This window comes from Phycodurus eques, chromosome 11 (genome assembly GCF_024500275.1).
Source record: "Phycodurus eques isolate BA_2022a chromosome 11, UOR_Pequ_1.1, whole genome shotgun sequence".
NCBI classification, from domain to species: domain Eukaryota; kingdom Metazoa; phylum Chordata; class Actinopteri; order Syngnathiformes; family Syngnathidae; genus Phycodurus; species Phycodurus eques.
The window spans coordinates 16,344,882-16,363,952 of record NC_084535.1 but is presented as its reverse complement, the minus strand read 5'-3'; the positions used below and the strand labels follow the sequence as shown (position 1 = coordinate 16,363,952).

General features: G+C 40.8%; 1 protein-coding gene across 1 annotated transcript in view; it reads left to right on the top strand.

Moving 5' to 3' along the window:
• Positions 1–10,541: 10,541 nt before the first annotated feature.
• The window catches only part of unc5b (unc-5 netrin receptor B), a 54,130-nt gene continuing 45,600 nt past the window's right edge, over positions 10,542–19,071 (top strand). Inside the window, 1 exon segment of the mRNA XM_061690264.1 lies at positions 10,542–11,278. Coding sequence (XP_061546248.1) covers positions 11,194–11,278 — 85 coding nt within the window. The 5' untranslated portion in view covers positions 10,542–11,193.

Genomic DNA, 19,071 nt, shown 5'->3' with positions numbered 1-19,071 from the left:
TCCCTTTCTCCCTTTACAATTTTATACTGCCTTTGGAGCTTGTGGTTGCATCCTAGTGTGTGTATGCCTCTGTCTATTCTTCTCATTCTATCTCTAGCTTTTCTTCAAGCCTCTTACAAGAGATAAACAATTGTACTCCCTTTTCTCCTGCCCCCTCTCTAAAGCTAATGGCAAATCATATACAGTACAGTATATGCAGTCACAGCCACTGAGTAATTGTGAGGGAGGAGGTACAGGTGAACAGGAGAGATGGATATTCAAGAGAGATGAAGCAAAAGAGATATATATAAAGTATGTTTCCACTCGCAGGTGTTTCCCTATATCACAAAATCTAGACATTATTTGTATAAAACGCACTTGATGGCACATTTAATGCCTTTTGTTGCCTTTTGAATCAGACACATATTGTACATAGAGAACTGAAACCATAATGTTGCTCTCACAGAAAAAGCACTGGCTTACAGTGACCTAAAGCCCTCAGCAACCATAAAAAATAGAAGAATGGACAAGCAGAGAAAATGTGCTGAGCAGCCAATATTATAAAGTGTACATAATGCTTCCCTTATGAAATTTCATCACTCAACAATGCTCCGATGCCCATCATAATAAACAAAATTTAGGTTTATAGTTCATATCAGGGCTAATAGACGGAGACATTACCTGACACAGGCCCACAGAGGGTGGCATATACTCCCACAAGCAAATCATATTGGAACCCTGATTCATCTTAAAAAGGGGTACTGTATACACATACTGACAATCGAGCCAGATTTCGGCATTTTTCTCTCACTTGCGATCGAAGTCAGGAAAGGCCCAATTTTTGTTTGACAGATTATCTTGATCGTTTATACAGTGGTGGGGGGGTGTTAACTGTGATTTTACCTCCCTGATCTGCTTGGAAAACAGTCAGGGCTGACAATTATAAATGTTAAACCTGTTCAATATTTACAAGCGCAAATCCTATGTGTTTGGTCAACACTAATAAGAGAAAGTCCCACTATCAAGAAGCTTAAAAGTAAACTTCAAAATATGCCTCCTAACAAACCAAACGTGGACACTAATTATATGATTGTGTGTTTTATTTTTGTTACTTTTGTACTTAACATGTATTGTACATGTTTTAGTTCCTTTTGTCTTTAATGGGCTATTGCCAACATGTGTCATGTTTTTATGTTTTGGGGACTACAGACGGAAATTAGCCCTGTGCTAAATCTGACACTTTTACAGTTCAATCACGTACTTTGGTTAATTTGTTTCATTAAAGTGCATTGTCCTGTCCAAATAAATGAAATTTTAAATAAATACATAAATAAATAAGTTTAGCCAAGCCATGGCGTACAACAGAACAAAAGCCAATTAGGAATCGACCAAAAGCCACAACAAAATACACACAAATAGAGGAGCGACAAGTTGTGTTCTTTTTTTGTATTTTCTGTCAATCTGGAAGCCCTGCAGCCCCATGCTTCTTCTCACAGGTCAGTATTGGAACTACAACGGATGTCTGGGATGAGAAAGTCGCATGTATTGCTGGAGATATCCCTAAAAGTGCGGTCTTGGTCATATCGAATACATCAATCACTATGGGCCATATTCTCCCATGTGCTTAAGTCAGAAAACACACTTTTGTGGCTGCACAGATTTGACCATCCACTTAAGTTTGTCATTTAAGCGCCTTTGTGCTAGATACTAACTCTGAGTGGAGAAACCATTAAATGTGTGTGTTGCCTGTAAAATCTGGCTTTAGACACATTCCCCCATCGACTCAAGCACTGTACCTCCAGAGGCTATAGTAAGTCCAGTCCTCCATGAAAATGAAACATCATATTGAGTTTGGATTCAGTTACAACATAAGTTGCCATACTTTGTCAGCGTCTTCGAGCTATTAAATGGATTGAGAGAGACTGAACAAATAATATTTTATTTAGCTGATGAAAGAGGTAGTGTTGTGGTGCACTCACCTGACTTTGGTGCGGGCAGAGTAGGTTCAGTTCCCACTCAGTGACGAATGGTTGTCCGTGTCTATATGTGCCCTGCGACTGACTGGCGACCAGTTCAGGGTGTAGTCGGCCTTTCGCCCGAAGTTAGCTGGGATAGGCTCCAGCGCCCCGTGACCCTAACCAGGATAAGCGGTGTTGAGAATGGATGGATGATTAAAGAGGCACTGTGAATTCGCTATTACAGCGTTTTAGCTGTGATATTTATTTGGCGAAGAATAGTGGAACCACTAGACTTTCTTTCACCTACAGCTGCTAGGAGCAATCCGGTATTTGCGCAACCTACTTGCGCATTTCGCAAAACAAGTCTAAGACAAGATTCCTTCCTTCCTTACTCTGTCAGAAAAAGATTGGCCAAAACAACTTCCTCCCTCCCGATTTGGGTGAATGGCGAAAGAGACCAGATCAAAGACTTTAAACATCTACAATGTCTTCTTTAACACAAGATGTCACCACAGAGCCACAAACGTTTACGCAAAAGATGGCGCCTAACCGTGTGATCACCTCAGTTACATCTCCATTCCTCCTCAAGCTAACATGAATGCCGCACTGCTAACGCTCGCTAAACAATGAAACGAACTTGGAAAAAAGGACCCAGATACACCCCTCATTATTCTTGGGAACTTTAACAAAGCTAACCTCAACCACAAACTCGCTAAATACAAATAACACATTAACTGTCTACCAGGGAAAACAACATTCTAGACCACTGCTATACCGCGCTTAATGCTGCATACCATGCTACCCTCGTGCAACTCTGAGCTCGTCTGACCACTGCTTAATTCACTTAATACCAACATACAGGCAGAAACTTAAATGTGCGAAGCCTGTGGTGACAACAGTGAAGAAGTGGACCTATGAAGCAAAGTTAGAACTGCAAGACTGTTGAACTGACAACATAGATGACTATACGGACTGTATCAAATGCTATATCAGTTTCTGTGAAGATGCATTTGTACCAACAAAGACATTTCGCACGTTCAATAACAACAAGCTGTGGTTCATTGCCAAACTTCAGCAACTTCTCCAGGCTAAAGTGGACGCCTATCAAAGTGGGGATAGAGCCCTGTATAATTGCGATAGAAATCAGATGACTAAAGAAATTAACATTGCAAAGAGAAATTATGCAGAAAAGATGGAAAAACAGTTTACCGCTAATGACTCTAAATCAGTCTGAACTGGATTACAATCACTAATCAACTACAAGCGATCATCCCCTTAAGGAGACAACAATAAAGGACGAGCTGACGACTTGAACACCTTCTACTGCAGATTTGAAAAGGGCACTTACACACCCCACACCCACCCAGCTGCACCACCGACCACCATCGCACCTCTAACTCCCCATCCTGCATTGAGCATCCACAAACAGAATGTGAGACGGATCTTCAAACAACAAAAGATCAACAAAGCAGCGAGGCAGACCTTGTGTCCCCATCCTGCCTCAAAGTCTGTGCGGACCAGCTTGCTCCAGTCTTCACACAGATCTTCAAAAGACTTTTGGAACTGTGTGAAGTACTATCCTGTTTCAAACGCTCCACCATCATCCCAGTCCCCAAGAAACCTGCAATCTCGGGTGTGAACAACTACAAGCCTGTCGCCCTGACATCTGTGGTCATGAGGTCCTTTGAACGCCTCGTGCAGGACCACCTCAAGAGCGTCACAGGACCCCTGCTGGACCCCCTGCATTTTGTCTATCGAACAAACAGTTCTGTGGTTGATGCAGTCAACATGGGACTGCACTTCATCCTAGAACACCTCGACAGTGCGGGGACCTACCCAATGATCCTGTTTGTAGACTTCAGCTCTGCGTTCAACACCATCATCCCTGAACTCCTCTCCGCTAAGCTTCTCCAGGTCAGCGTCTCACCTGCCATCTGCCAGTGGATTTACAGCTTCCTGACGAGCAGAACACAGGAAGTGAGGCTGGAGACAAAGACAAGAGCATGTAAAATCCTCTTGGACCCTCCACATTCTGGTCACCACCTCTTCCAGCTCCCCTCTGCTAGGCGCTATCGAACAATGCAATCTAAAACTAGCAGACATTCCAAAAGCTTCTTCCCTCTTGCCATTAACTTCTTAAACAGTTAACTTACAATTCCATTGTAACATACAGCCAATTTTGTCTTGTGATTGTTGTCACATATTTGCATATCTGTTGTTGACCAATACTGGCCACACATGTGCTTGAGAAGTATCTGCAGCATTTGCACAATTGACACTGTTCCAGATTATCACACTACTAGTCACTTTAAAATGCTTAATTTTTTTGAAGTCTCTGCGCCATTTGCACAATGGTCACTGTGCCAGGCTATTGGTCCATTCATCATTTCAAACTGCTCTAAATTGTAGAGGACTCTGCATCAATTGTACAATTGTCAAAAAAAAAAATGTAAGTATCGGCATTACCACATTACTGGTAACCTTTTATTGCTCAGTGACTGTGTTTTTATGTCTCAAAAGTATTTTCTGTCATTTTGTGTTGTATTTTCTGTTGTCGTACTAGAGTGGCTCCGACTACCGGGGACAAATTCCTTGTATGTTTTTAACATAGTTGGCAAATAAAGATGATTCTGATTCTGATTCTGAAGTGCAGACAGATAAAAAAAAACAAACGGGAGCCATATGAGAGCATCTTTTAAATTTAAAAAAACGGTATGTGTACCACTCTTTGCATGATTTTCCTACACAAAGAACAACAAGTGTCGTTCTATGATTCTTGACGACCAATGTTCTTCATTGTCTGTACTTCCTGCATATTTAAGTTTAATTAGTGTTCACACTCAGCCTGACACGTTCCAGTTTCACAACACCTCTATTCATCAAATCCAATCAATGTAACACAAAGTGCTTAACAATATGAAAACAGTTGTGAAAAACAATTATTAAGATAAAACAAAACAAAATCCAATTTGCTTACGGCTTCCAATAAGCATTAATTGACTAAAAAGCCCACATCATTCACAACAGCTGAAAAAAAAAAAAACTTTTCAAACTGATTTAAGGAAATAAGTAAAGTAAAAGTAAGTAAACAATTCATAAATTAGTGAATAAAATGTAGACATTGATTCTATAAAATAAAAATAAACAATTATTTCTGGTCTGTAACCTATATAAAACAATGAACAAAGATGCACAAATAATATACGCAGTATATAGTATTCTGGAAAAAATCATAGATTTGCTAAAAACTGTTCTAAAAAGAAATGTTAAAATAAAGTAAATACTCAATAACTTAGTTAACGTAATTCAAAGCTTACAAAATAAATGAGGGAAATAAGGTAAAGTAAAAAAAAAGTATGAGAATTATAAATTAATACATTGACAAAAAAGCTAAAAACACAGTTCAAGTTCAAATAAGTAGAAGAAAACAAATCAATGAATAAGTGAAAGGCTTGAGTGTTCTTTTAAAAAAAATCTACATGCACAGATTTAAGAAACATGTAGATTATTTTAAATATATTTTACATATCACCTTAACAGACAGCTACTCTTTGTAAAGTGACAGTATAAGTCACGCTTAAACAGTTGGCAGTCTGTGAGATATTTGATATATGAGTCACAATGCCCTTCAACAGAGTATAAGGCCCTTTTTGCTGACAATGTGGTCCAATAAAATATTAAAATATTTGGGGTTCTCAAGTGTTGGCCAATTATTTAGCATCAGTGACAGTCAAAATGCGTTTCAGTGGTACTGTGATGTTGTTAACTAATGAAATCTGCCTGAGTCCAAGAGGAATGCTTGGTCTCACCATTGTCATTAGTGTGTAATGATGAATATTAGACTTCCATTCTGAAGTGAATACTTAGCAATCATATCACCTGCTGTTTGTAATCCAGCATTTAAATAACTTCTTCAACAAAAAAAGGTTTTGATTTCATTGGGCCATGCATTGTATGAAAAAAACAACAAAAAGAAAACCTTGTGAGACTTGTCTATCACAGTGCATCTCTCCACTGCGAGGCAGGGAGTCAGCAGACTTTCTAGGACAACAATCCGTGTAATTGTCCTAAGTGTGACACATGCAATCTGCTGAAAGCCCTGAAGCCAATGGGCCCAGGTGTGTCCAGGGATTACACGGATGGAGGACAGGTGAAGTCAATGAATAGTGACAGGGAGACACGCACAGACAGACACACACACACACACACACACACACACATGAATGCAGTTATGATGGACGAAACATTCCAACAACATAATGTGCACAGCCTATGACTAGTTCTAGTAGCTCACCATGATCATCCATCCATCCATTCTCCGTGGTAGATGTGCTAACCAGTCTGCCCCCATGATCATCAGTTTCTTATTTAAATTAAAAGAAAAGTATTATGCATTTTTTCATTTTTATTTTTTTTTCAAAATACCCCAAGGATCAAGAAAAGGCACACTGCTTCCACATTTTGCACCCTGGTTGAAATCATTCAGTTTGGAGTGGCAGTTTGGTTTCATGCACTTGATTCACTGTCGTGCCTACCCCACCCAGTGTACTGCAGCTTTCATTACCATGACAACTAGGGGCAGAGCTAGGGGGTGGCTACTTGTTGAGCCCCAAGTCTATATACGTAAGGGAGTGCCAACTGCATTGCGCACGTGCACCCAGCAAAACTCAATGCAACTCTGCCTATCTTTTGGCTTTGACATGATAGAGTTTCAGACTATGCAGTCCGGTCGTCTCATAAAAGTAGCAGATCTTCGCCCAGCCGAGCTTCCAAGTCATTATTCACAGAAACCCGGTGTTGGGGCAGTATTTTGTAAATTAGTCAGTATTCATCATCATGGCTTGAAGCTCATTTACGTTCAATAAATACTGTGTATGGGGCTCCTTGAGGCATAAAAATACAAACAAACTCTCATGTAGTTAAATCAAGTTACCTCAATTTAATTGTGACATTTATTTTTTCTCTTTTGTAAATAAGATGATGCCCGTCTCCTTATGTTTTGGTGCATAGATTCACGTCCGCTAGTCATCTGTGAAAAATGTGTGATAAAACTGAAAGTAAGTGACTGACCTAACACTTTCAACACATCTTGTGTGTTGCAGGACACCAAATGAGGAAGACATCTTATTGTCTGTGGTTGTATTCATTTTTTAAAAGGTTAAGACTTATTGTGGTGTGCCAAAAGCCTGCAGGCTGGTGCCTTTAATATTATTATTATTATTTTTTTTTTTTTTTTGCCTTATCCAGTTCAACCACAGTCTATTAAACAAGTTCTCCTCTGGGCTGTAAAAAAAAAAAAAAAAATTAGTCTACTGAATAGGTCAACTTACTCATTCCTGAAAATAATATTCAATTATCGCATCTTCTGGAACACCTCTTCTATTTTTAGAGCCCCTCTGCTTTTCAGAGATATGCAGTTTGCACTCTTTTATGTCAAGCCTACAATACAATGCACTTGAGGGTCTGTAATACCAAAGAGTCCTCTATAACAGCCCATTATCTTCTTAATAATAGTTGTTTGTCTACATAGCCTTTATGGTTCTCAGCATATTTTTACATCCCCCCAATACCTCTCCCATATTGCATTAAACACTAGATGCCCTTGACCATTTTAATTAGAAAAGGTATCACCACCAGACAAGACAGTTACAGTCATTTTATGTCTTCAATAGTGGTCTTCCTCAGCCTTTAGTTGAATGTCTAGCTCTCCCTGTCCTTTCAAAGAAGTATTTTTCCTGAGGTGGAGGTCAAAGCTCTCAGGTTCTTCCATTCCAAACTCATCCAAGCACCTTTCTGGACCTTGCTTCATCCACTGGGGCACAGTCATGCTGGAACAGAAAAGGTCCTTCCACAAACTGTTTCTACAAAACTGGCATTATCATACACAGTATTGACAATTTTCTAAATACAGTATGATAATGGTTATTATTATGGTATTGTCATGACTTGCTTGTAGAATGTAGAATCATAATGTTTACATTTTATAGTACACAGACAATGTTTCCCAGATTTTGACATGTTCAAAATATAATAAGATTTGCCCTATGCCGAAACATGTGTGTTACTTATTTTGTTAAGTACCATTAAGCTGAAGATTTATTTTGTGGACAACAATCACTTAACGGCGGCACGGTGCCCAACTGGTTAGTTTGCATGTTTTCCCCGTGCCTGCGTGGGTTTTCTCCGGGCACTCCGGTTTCCTCCCACATCCCAAAAACATGCATGGTAGGTTAATTGACAACTCTAAATTGCCCGTAGGTGTGACTGTGAGTGCGAATGGTTGTTTGTCTATGTGCCCCGCGATTGGCTGGCGAACAGTTCAGGGTGTATCCCGCCTCTCCCCCAGAGTCAGGCTCCAGCCTATGAGGATAAGCGGTATAGAAAATGGATGAATGGATGAATGGATGATCACTAAACACCCCTTATCGGCTTCCAGTATTGTAGAGGTTAAACTGACTGTACAAAAGTTTATTTTGGTTTAATCACAAGAATGAAATAGCACACAATAGCATACATCTCATATGCACGGTAGTTGGTGTAACCAGCTCTGTAGCTATTTGGGCAATACTGTCGAGATAAGAAGTGAGAGAACACTCAAAGACTCCAACATAAAAGTAAGTCAGGAAGAATGTTCTTCCAACATTCCTGTTTGTTATGACTTCTGCCAATGGGGTGTCAGTCTGATGAACAACCTTGGCTTCTTGTGGTGCCAAATTCCCTGAACTTTACCCATCAGCTCCAGGCACAACTGTCACACACACTTAATGAAGTGTAGTCAACCATTTGCAGTTTTTGGACCGTGGGTTCAAAGCAATTTTCAGTTCATTGCATCAGTGGCAATGTTGACGAACATAGAACAACAATGTTTTTTTTTTTTTTTTTCTTCCCCCAAGTTCAACATAGCTGCCTGAGCTATGTCATAAAATGAACATGAACATTATGTAACATAGATGAAGACATCATAACTATGTTTGTTTATTATGAAAACAATGTCCATAGATAAAATGATCAAACTAGAAGGGCACTTCACAAATGCAATTCGTACACGTTCATACCCACACACTGGCTTGTTTTTTTCATTGATGCATCGTTTCCTCAAAATTAAATGCTGTTCATTAATTATCAAGAAGAGCAAAACTAAGTAGTTCCATACTTAATTGGTTTTCACAAAGTTTTGTGGAGGGGTGGGACATGAACTCAGGGGGAAATCATTACAATTTGCCAGTGACTCCGTTAGTTGGTGAGAAATGTTTTTTCACCAATCGAACATATTTGACTAATGTTGCAAGGTTGAAGAAGTGAAAGAAAGTTCTGTTTCCTTACCTTTCTCTATGTCTGCAGCTTCTAAAGTGACTCATGCCTCACCCCTCCCAAAATTTAGTGGAGCTCGGAGACTGTTGATAATTACATCATTTTACCGCTAGTTCCTTGCCACATAGAATAATCCTGATACCCAGACATGATGCATAAAATATTCCATGATTTCCAAAAAGATTTGATGTCAACTTTAATAACACGTATTTAGAAATTGTGTATAGTGTCATTACGTTTGAATTTGATTTTTTTTCTTTTCATAATTTTTTAAAACAATATTCTGTAAGATAATCTTAACTCATGAAATAAAGACATCCCTGTGAAACTTTTATTTCAAGGATTTTATTATTATTATTATTTTTTTATTATTATTATTATTATTGGCAATGCGACAGAATATCCAGGACTAGAAAAATCCAAATGCCATTTCTCTCTGCCTAGTAACGTTCATCCATCCATTTCCAATACTGTTTATCCTGTTCAGGGCCACGGGTTAGCTGGAGCCAATCCCAAAAGGCAGACTACACTTTGGACTGGTCGCCAGTCACAGGGCACATATAGAGACAGACAACCGTTCACTCTCGCATTCACACCACCACTGAGAGAGGGAAATGGACCCACGTACCAGCACTGAAGTCAGGCGAATGTACCACTACAACATCAGTGACTACTCTCTCGTAAAATAAATAAATAAATAACACTATATATAAAAAAATCCCAACTCATACCATAATAGTTGTGCAGTCACTTTGCAGTATCTTCCACTCTGCAATGCATTCTTCTCTCATGTGCATTTATATGCAGTTCTTCCCTGTAGTGTGAATTGTTTTCCCAATTCAATATCCCAGTGGTGTCCACTCATTAATCATGCCACGCACTATACCGTCATATATGAAGGACACTTTATGAACTCCATTGTCATCCACATAAAGGCGTAAGCTCATTAATGAAAGGGTGCTCCCTTGTGGCCACCGGGGGTACATTTATGAAAGAGAAGAGTGGAAAACATAATAATAATAAGGCGTCAGATGCCTTATGAAGGCTGCAGGACCAGAAAGGATAGATAGATAGATGGATGGATAGATGGATGGATAGATAGATAGATAGATAGATAGATAGATAGATAGATAGATAGATAGATAGATAGATAGATAGATAGATAGATAGATAGATAGATAGATAGATGGATAGATAGATGGATAGATAGATGGATAGATAGAAAGAGGATCCGGGTTTTCGCTCTCGCTCCTGTGCAACGTATTTCCTCGTCGCTTGCACTGAACTCCCATTCACTTGTTCAGTCATCAGTGCGACGAGGATGAGGATGAGGAGGAGGTTGCAATGTGATTGGCCAGGCGGAGGCTCCTAGTCCGGCTTGTGTTGGTCCTTGGCTCTCCTTGTTTACACCTGGCGGACCGGAAAGACGTCCAGAGTGCCTCCAGCAGACTCGGGCGTCCAGTCTGCGTTGAACTGGGCTATCTGACAGCACCCTTTGTCGGAACGAGTGTTTTATTTTTAATGTTAAACGCAGGGGTTGCGTTTTTTTATTTCGTGTTTTGTATTTTGTATTTTTTGGGGTCCAGGACGCTGGCTGTTCATTGCACAGTCGCGTCCAAACTTTTTAGTGACTTTTTTCAAAGCGTCCTTTGTGGTTGTCATTCAAAGCAAAGCTTAACCTGAAAGTTGCAGGGAATATTGCCAATTTGCTTCGATATTGCTCTTTTTTTTTTTTTTTTTGTCCAAGTTTGACATGGAGGAAAAGTACACCGTTCCGTTTTTGTTGTAGTTGCCGGAGCGGATGCGTTTACTGTCACTTCATGGTGGGATTTCACTTTGTTTGATATTCTCCTATATCACTTTTCTGAACAAGAAAGACACTTGGTGTGGCGAAACACGCCGCGTGAGCACCCACGGACGCTTTGCAGCAGTGTAGCCGGAAACGATGCTCTCCGTTCGGATGCAGCGTGGACAAGTTTACGGTCCGATTGTGCTTTTGCTCTTGATCGGGGGATATGTGGTGTATACCGGTAAGCCCCAAAATTACATTATGTCTATTACTTTTAGACTATTACACATTATGATACATGGAAACATTTCCACACCATTGTACTGTTATTCCGGGTAATAAGTTAATACTGTAACAGAATAACCACAATTGCCTTCCAAGATTACTTCTGGAGTGCAGCTTGATTTGATGGAAGTAAAAGCTTGCACTTTGCATGAGTCCATTGTTTCTTTTACTTAGAGCATAATTAAAAACAAGTCCCCCAATGTAAATTAATTAAGAAAGGTGCACAGAGTAACTGTTTTGTTTTGTTTTTAAATTATTTTCATTGTTGCTCATGTTAAAAAAATAAATTAAAAACATTGGTTGTATGAGTTGGTTAAGTAGCTGTTAATTCACTCAGGTGCTCATACATCATTAGACCTGCATTAGTTGAAGTGAGTGTTGCAGGCTTTGGGATTGTTCCACGCATCAGCCGGCTCACATGGGGTGAGCTAATGGGACTTGGACACTGAGGCGACAATGGCCGTCTCCTGTGTTAGTCCAGTTTCGAAGCCTGGATGTCCCTCCTTTGCTTTTGTCAGCTTGAACTCCAAGACAAATATCTGAGGGTTTAGTGAATTGTGGATTAAACTCTGTTTACAGTTTAAAAAAAAAAAAAAAGAATTTTGCAAAAGATTTGCTAAAAGAACACTACATTGAATACAGAAGTTTACTTTTGGCATTAATGACAGAGGTAATAGGACACTGGCCTGAAAGTCTTTCTAGGTCTGTGGTTATTTCCCTGTCTGACCCCACCCTGGATGCACAATACACACGTCTGTATTATTCCCATAACAGGCGGAGCAGAAAAGCAGCTTACGTTTATTAAAATTGTAGACCGTTCAGAAATGCTTGCATGAGAAATGTAGATATTAACAGTGTGGAGTATTGCAGTGAGATTCTGTAAGGGGAGCAGTGGTAGGTGGAGGGGGTACGGGGGATAATAGCTCAGTTTGTACCTAGGAGAAAGCGAGTCATACTGTATATTTAGGGAAATGCACCATGGGACACATTTGTGTATATTACTCCACTAGTTCCTGTGGAGTAATATACACAAATGGCTGGATGTACTGACATTACTGCACTAAGCTCTTAGTGTTGACATACTCATGAATTGTCTGGAGTAACTTTTGTGTCGTCATTATCGATGACGTCATTAGATTTACTGAGCTGGCATGTGGGAGGTGTGTTTGTACAATGTTTGGAACACATTACGATTAAATGTAGAGATGACCCTGGGGGGTGTGGGTGGGAGGAATGCCAGCAGACTGGTCTGGACTGGGAGGGATAGAACAGAAGATAGAAGCAGAGCAAAGCCAAGCGTATCGAAGTAAGCAGTTGAGTATTGAAAGGTAGAGTGCGTAACATGTCAAACACGCCCTTTAAGATGTGGATGAATACTGTTAAGTGTGTTAACCTTCATTCTTTTGAACAACAGTCCAGGAGTTAGAAGACTCCTGTAACCAAAAGGCCAAACTGAATTAGTGGTCAGAAGACAGAGATTTTTCAATCAAAGAAGCATGACAATTGTGAAAAAGCTAACAGTGAACCAAGTGCTTAACATTCTTGAAAATGCTTCAAATTGAATGATGTTTGGCATGTGCTTTGAATTAAGTGCTTCGCTCATATGTATAATTCAGGCTTTACACGATCAGGATTTTTGGGACCGATCAGCAAGTTTAAAAAAACGATAACCGATCACCGATCCGATCACAAGATGGAGCAATGTGTCTATTTACATGACTTGTTCATTTATTGTATATACTTGTATACTGTTTACTGTATCCATCCATACATGCATTTTCTGTACAACTTATCCTCACAAGGGTTGCGGGCGTGCTGGAGCCGTCCGTCCCAGCTCAAAATTATTCTCTAGCATTTTAGACAAAAGTTAAAAGACCAATGACCTCTCGGGGGCATTCAAGGATTGGCCACTGACATAAGTTAAGGTCAAATCAACATTACAACATGACAGAAATAATGGGTGCTAACTTATTGTAATTAAATGACTTTATTGCAAGTAAATTACTTTAATAAATACTGTTAATGAGATGCTTACTCCAACTTTTCTCACTGCTATATGCTGCTATATGGACAGGTGTTGTCCAGAGTTCGAGTCCGTTTGACACCCCCCCCCCCCCCACTCTGCGTTGGTGCTCCTCGTGTTGATTCTTAAGGTGCTTGATCAAATTTGTTGTGTTGAAGCATTTGGATGACGTTCCCCACGACGTACTTCAGTTGTGCACAGACTGCAAATAACGTACGTGTTGTTTGTCTGAGACACCGCAAAATAGTCCCACACCGATGACGTGTTTTTTTTTTACCGACAAGATTGAAAAAACTTTATTGGCCGTCAGATAGTTACAGTAATGCGTAACAAGACACGTGACAAGACTAAAAATAAACTAGCTTTTGGATTCATACGCGACGAAGACGCTGAGTTAAGTGTCTTGTGCGGAGCCGATCGATGACATCATTGATCCGATGGGCAATTTAAGACATGGAAGGCGATCAGCATAAAATGCTAATTATCGGCCGATACCGATAACACCGATCAGATCGGCGTAAAGTCTAGTATAATTACAAATAAAGAAACATGTTAATAATTTACAGTATATATTTGTTTCAATGCAACTAATTTACTCCTGTTGTGTGCTGAAAAACACTTGAAATTTCTTGAATTTGACCCTGGAGCAGGTTGAGTTCGCTTCAGAGGATCAGAACACAAATGTGACGTCCGACTAGACTAAAGTGTCTGTGAAACAGTGCTGTATTTGAAGAGGTAGTGGTGCTCATTCTAACAGGTGGTAGAGGAGTTTGGTGAATGAAGTAAGAGAAAGATTTCTTTGGGCCTAGCTTGAACCAGAATGGTTCGACAGGCTGGTCCTGTCAGCATGTGATACTCGGGCATGTTCTGTCCCGGAGCAATGCATTAGTTTTATGGCCATCAGGCGGCAGCGGATGGGATCGCTGGCCAGCCACTGGCCTCTCTGCTGTATTATTCATATGTGCAAAGTGGTCTTTGTTAATATTTAAAAATGTGCTCATGATGCTCACATTGTGGACAGCAAAGGAGCAAGAAATGGGACGGTAACAGCTGCTTAGCTCTCATCGGCGCAACTGACCCAGGGAGCTACAGGGGTTTGTAAAGGATTTTAGGGTACCGAAAGGCTTTTACCCGCGACCCTAGTGAGGATAAGCGGTAAAGAAAATGGATGGAAAGGCTTTTAAAGACGAGATGAAAGAGTGGCTGTTCTAACAAGTGTGCCAATTGCACCCAGAGGATGTGAGCATGCCACGAAAGAATCTCAAAGGTTGACGGCGATCCATTTCAGGAGCCTGGTCTACTTTCAATATGCTCAGACTTGGAAACAATTTATCCTGTAGGAAGTCATGAAAGTAAATAAGGATCTCTGCCAGGGTCTGTCGCATCATAAAATCTGTATTAACTGTACAACCAAAGTTTTCATTTGAATTATCTTCCACGCAAATGTAAAAAGTAATTTAAAATGGAAGAAAAAAAACACTCCCTTTGATGACTAGTGGCTGTGTATATAGCAGCAAGCCACTTGGGGAAAATGTATCTTTCTATGCTGGCAGAATTGAGCTCTGGTAGTGACAAAACAGAGGTCTCACAATATTTGCTGAAATGTTGCATGACTTCAACCATGCTGACAGGTTAATAATAATAATAATTGATAATTGGTTGATATATTTTTTTTTTCGGACTTTCCTAAAAACCCGTTTTCTAAATTGTGTGACCTATAGGGGATTTAAATATACGGGTTCCACTTCATATATACTGAGAGGCAATCCAGCGGTTAGGGCAGAACCAGAGCGAGGAGATGGATAAGGGATGAAGAGATGAGTGGCACAGAAAGATAGATTGATATCTCAGGGCTTGGCTTTTAAATATTCTTCATGAGAGAAGAAGGAAATTCCATAGCATTGCCATTTAAGCATCATTAAACCTCTGGCACAGACTGAAGAATGAGGCTATGAGGAGGACGAGAAGGTGAAAAAGAGCAGCATTAGAGCTTGCAAAGCAGCAGAAGGACCAGAAGTTTAGGCTGAAGAAGGATATAATCAGTTGTGGAGGGGTCCAAGCATAGAGCAGAAAGTGAAAAAGACATACACAAATCCTCTAGGGAGATGTTTTTATTAAGGCTCTTATCGATGGAGAGAGCTCACAGTATAAGAGTAGACATGTTTAATGCTTTGCCAATATTGTGCATGTTAGGCCGGACCATAAATCTGCTGCAAATAGTGAGGGTTCTGTCGAAGGAGCAAAAAGAGCAAGGTAAATGAAGTAGGAAGCTGACAATGAAGAATTGAAAGAAAAGTGAGCGACAGAGGAGCTGGGCTGACTGGAGGTGAATATAGGTCATTATTTCCTTCCAATTTAGACTGGTAACAGATGAACCCGTACATTCTAATAGTCCTTATTTATATAAAAAAAAAGAATGGAGAGGAATTCTTTTCAAAACATCTTTATTTCACACCACCTAGTCTATCATACCTGAGTGCTTTCATGTAAAACCTTCGTACAATGCTGGAATGTTTCAATTTAATGGATTTTTAGTTTCAGAAATATTTTCGATATGACTTTTTATCTTAGGGAAATTAGAAAAAGTGTTTGATAAAAACCCATTGAGTTGAGGGGGATGGATGAATGATTCGGGGGGAAGTTTTGGTGGCAGATGGGAGCTGAGTTGCTGCTGGGCCGGCATGACAGGATCCCCCACCGCCCCTCTATCCTGCCCTGTGGGGGGACACGGGTGGGGCAGGCGGGGAAATGGGAAGAAAACCTCTGTGGGGTTCCATTGTACTTTGGATGAATAGAAGACTCCGTAGGGCTTTTTTATGCCCCTTTGTGTGGGGTGAAGGGGGTGGCAGGAGAACACACACACACTCAGAACTCATTCAGAAGTTCCTCAAGAGCAATGCTAACTATTGTGTGTGTGAGAAATTCTTGATGTTGCAAATTGCATAACCCACTCAAGCACAGGATCTGACCACACCTGAATGCTTTAGCTAAAATATTATCCTGCTGATTAAAATGCAAGTTATGACTTTTACACATGAAATAAATAAGACAGCACTCCCACACATACGAAAGAGAGCCTCTTTTGAAGAAGTCAGATTTGTATATATTAATGTGGGATACCTGCTGGTGCACTGAAGTGAGTGCAGGAATTTTCATTTGAGATCTCAGCAGTACTCAGAGCATCGTGACCAATAGGATAAGGACTCACTACAGGGGGCCATGCCTGATCCTGAGCAACACCCTTCGAAGAGATGGACACACGGACACACACACACGGCCTTGGTGAGATCCATAGATCAGAGGCACTGTCAGCACTTGATTGGCTGGTCCTGTAGTCCAGCACTCGGCATGTGTCCCTGCCCGAGAAGTTCTTTCAGGGCATGCAGATTTCTCCTTATCTTCTTAGCAGAAGCTTTTTGTCTTCAAGAAGCCATTTGGAGCCAAGTTCACTCTGAGCTTAGTCCAAAGTCAATCTGTTAATGCTCGTGTTTGTGCCTGTTTGTATGCGAGTGTGTCTGGAGCTTTGGCTTAACCAGAGGGAAACTCTCCTTAAAGCATGTTAATAAGATACTGCGGTAGGGTAGCAAATGTTCTGCATTAGAAACACAGATGGGAGTCATACAAGCATGCTGATGTATTTTTTAAAATTCCATCTTTTGAATCTAACACTCAAAGCTACATTTCACTATCTCCACATTAATAAATTGCCTCCTCTCATCCCCATTTCCCCTCTTCCTTCCTTCTCTTGATCGTCTCATCAGGCGTATTTATAGCTTTATAGTCCCACATATAACAATCTCTGTCATCCATATCAGTGTCACACCATCATTTTTTAGCAAGTCAGCTCTCCGAGTTTGGGAATTGCTGTTTAAAAAGCACCATGAAGAATCCCATTTCTGAGAGTGTACCGCTTATTAGGCTCCCTGCCGCCCTCAGGGTGCTGCTGAATGTGGGAGGTGTTTTAGTTGCCATGGGTCGGTAAGACACTGATGTTAGGAGGGAGCTTTGTCATGTGTGGAAGTGGATGTGGGTGACACCCCCCTGTGAAGTGGGAAGGGGCTTCTAACACTACAGAGTGTACACTGAGCAGCTGGTGTGTAAAAAGTAGGGGAATGACACTCAGACCTCCTCGGAGTGATGGCCACGCTGAGCATATGAGGGCCTATCTTCAGCTCACAAATGAGCCGCACGTTTATGGCAACAGCATGACTTTCAAACAACTTACCGTTCCTTTCAAGCCCTCCCCTCACCTTGAGTTCTTAAGCCAAACGTAACGTTTGTGAGTCGGCGTCCCTGATTAGCCGCATGTCAACGGTGAGTTGAGGTGATATTTAGTGTGGCGATTGAGGTGGAGTTAAAGCACCATGTTGCTCCATTGCTCAATGTGCCTGTCAATAATGGAGCATTGATTGGCCACTTATTCAGAGGTCACAAGGTTGCACATAAATTTCAGATGTTGTCAACGATGGTATTAGAGCATAACGTCACACGTGCACAACATGGGCAAGATGTCCAGTGCCTCACCAGATCCTGCAGATGGCGCTTGGGTGAAACAAGATCGTTTTTTTCTGAAGAACAAGTGATTCCTTTGGGAAATGAATGTGTATACTATTTTTTTTCATTCTCTTTATTGTCTGTTGAAGCAATTTTCTGAGCATGATTTGTCTCCCAGAGTTGTTATTGGGCTTATAGATATTCTGCCTAGCCAAAAGTGACCATGCAAATGTATGCTGTGAGCCGGAAAAAAGAACAATTCTGTTTGCCGTCGCTACTTTTTCCTAACAACAATTGTATTTCTCTTGTGAAATCACAGACTTTTTGGTGTCTGTGTGAGAAGTTGGAAGATGAAACAGCAAGGCTGACAGTGAGAAAGCATATTATAGTTTTTACAGTATGCCTATCTGTACGTGTTTGGTGCTTTGCCTGTTTTTTGAAATGTAAAACTGAAACTGGCTCAAACTCTCACTCTTGGGTAGGTAATTCAATGTTTCTTGGAGAAATACTAGTGAAAGAAAAAAAAGATCTGCCCTTCCTCACTCTTTAATTCCCCTACCATCATCTCTTCCAGGACTTAAATCTTTCTACTTCTCCAACTTTTTTTGACTGGAAGCTTCTAGAAACACACTCTTCTTTCCTTGAATGTAAGTCTTAATCACAAGAGGACAGGCTCATCTTGGCTTGATTTGTGTGGATGTATGAGTGTTTGCAATGGCTGCACGCTGATGGGAAGCCAGCCATTTTACATAGGTATTACTCCCTTTTCTGCATCAGGTCAGAGTAGGGTCACAATCCCAATCTCAATCAGCTACACCCACACGCACATTCTTGCTTTGCCAAGCTTTCAGATTGCACAGGATTCCACCTTGTTTATCCACCAGCTTCATCCCCCATGTCAGGTGAGCATGGCACACGCTACAAGCATCAACCCGATTTATGACTTAGGGATTGTTTTAAAATGGGCTCCACATGTGAAGTAACGGGACAAGGTCTGGCCTGATGTGGCAGATGTACTTGCATGTAGTTAAGGTTAGGTTTAAGTGTGCATCAAATGTGTCAGTGGGTGTGTGTGTTTCAAGCCTCTTACCTGCTGCCGACCAGATGGGCTCAGCAGCCGACCTCACCCTCACCTCCCTCTGCCACTCTGCTTAGATTAGCAAGTGAGCTGAGCTAAGGCACGCGGGCATTATGATAGATACATCAGCAGACATCCCCCTCCCCTACTGCAC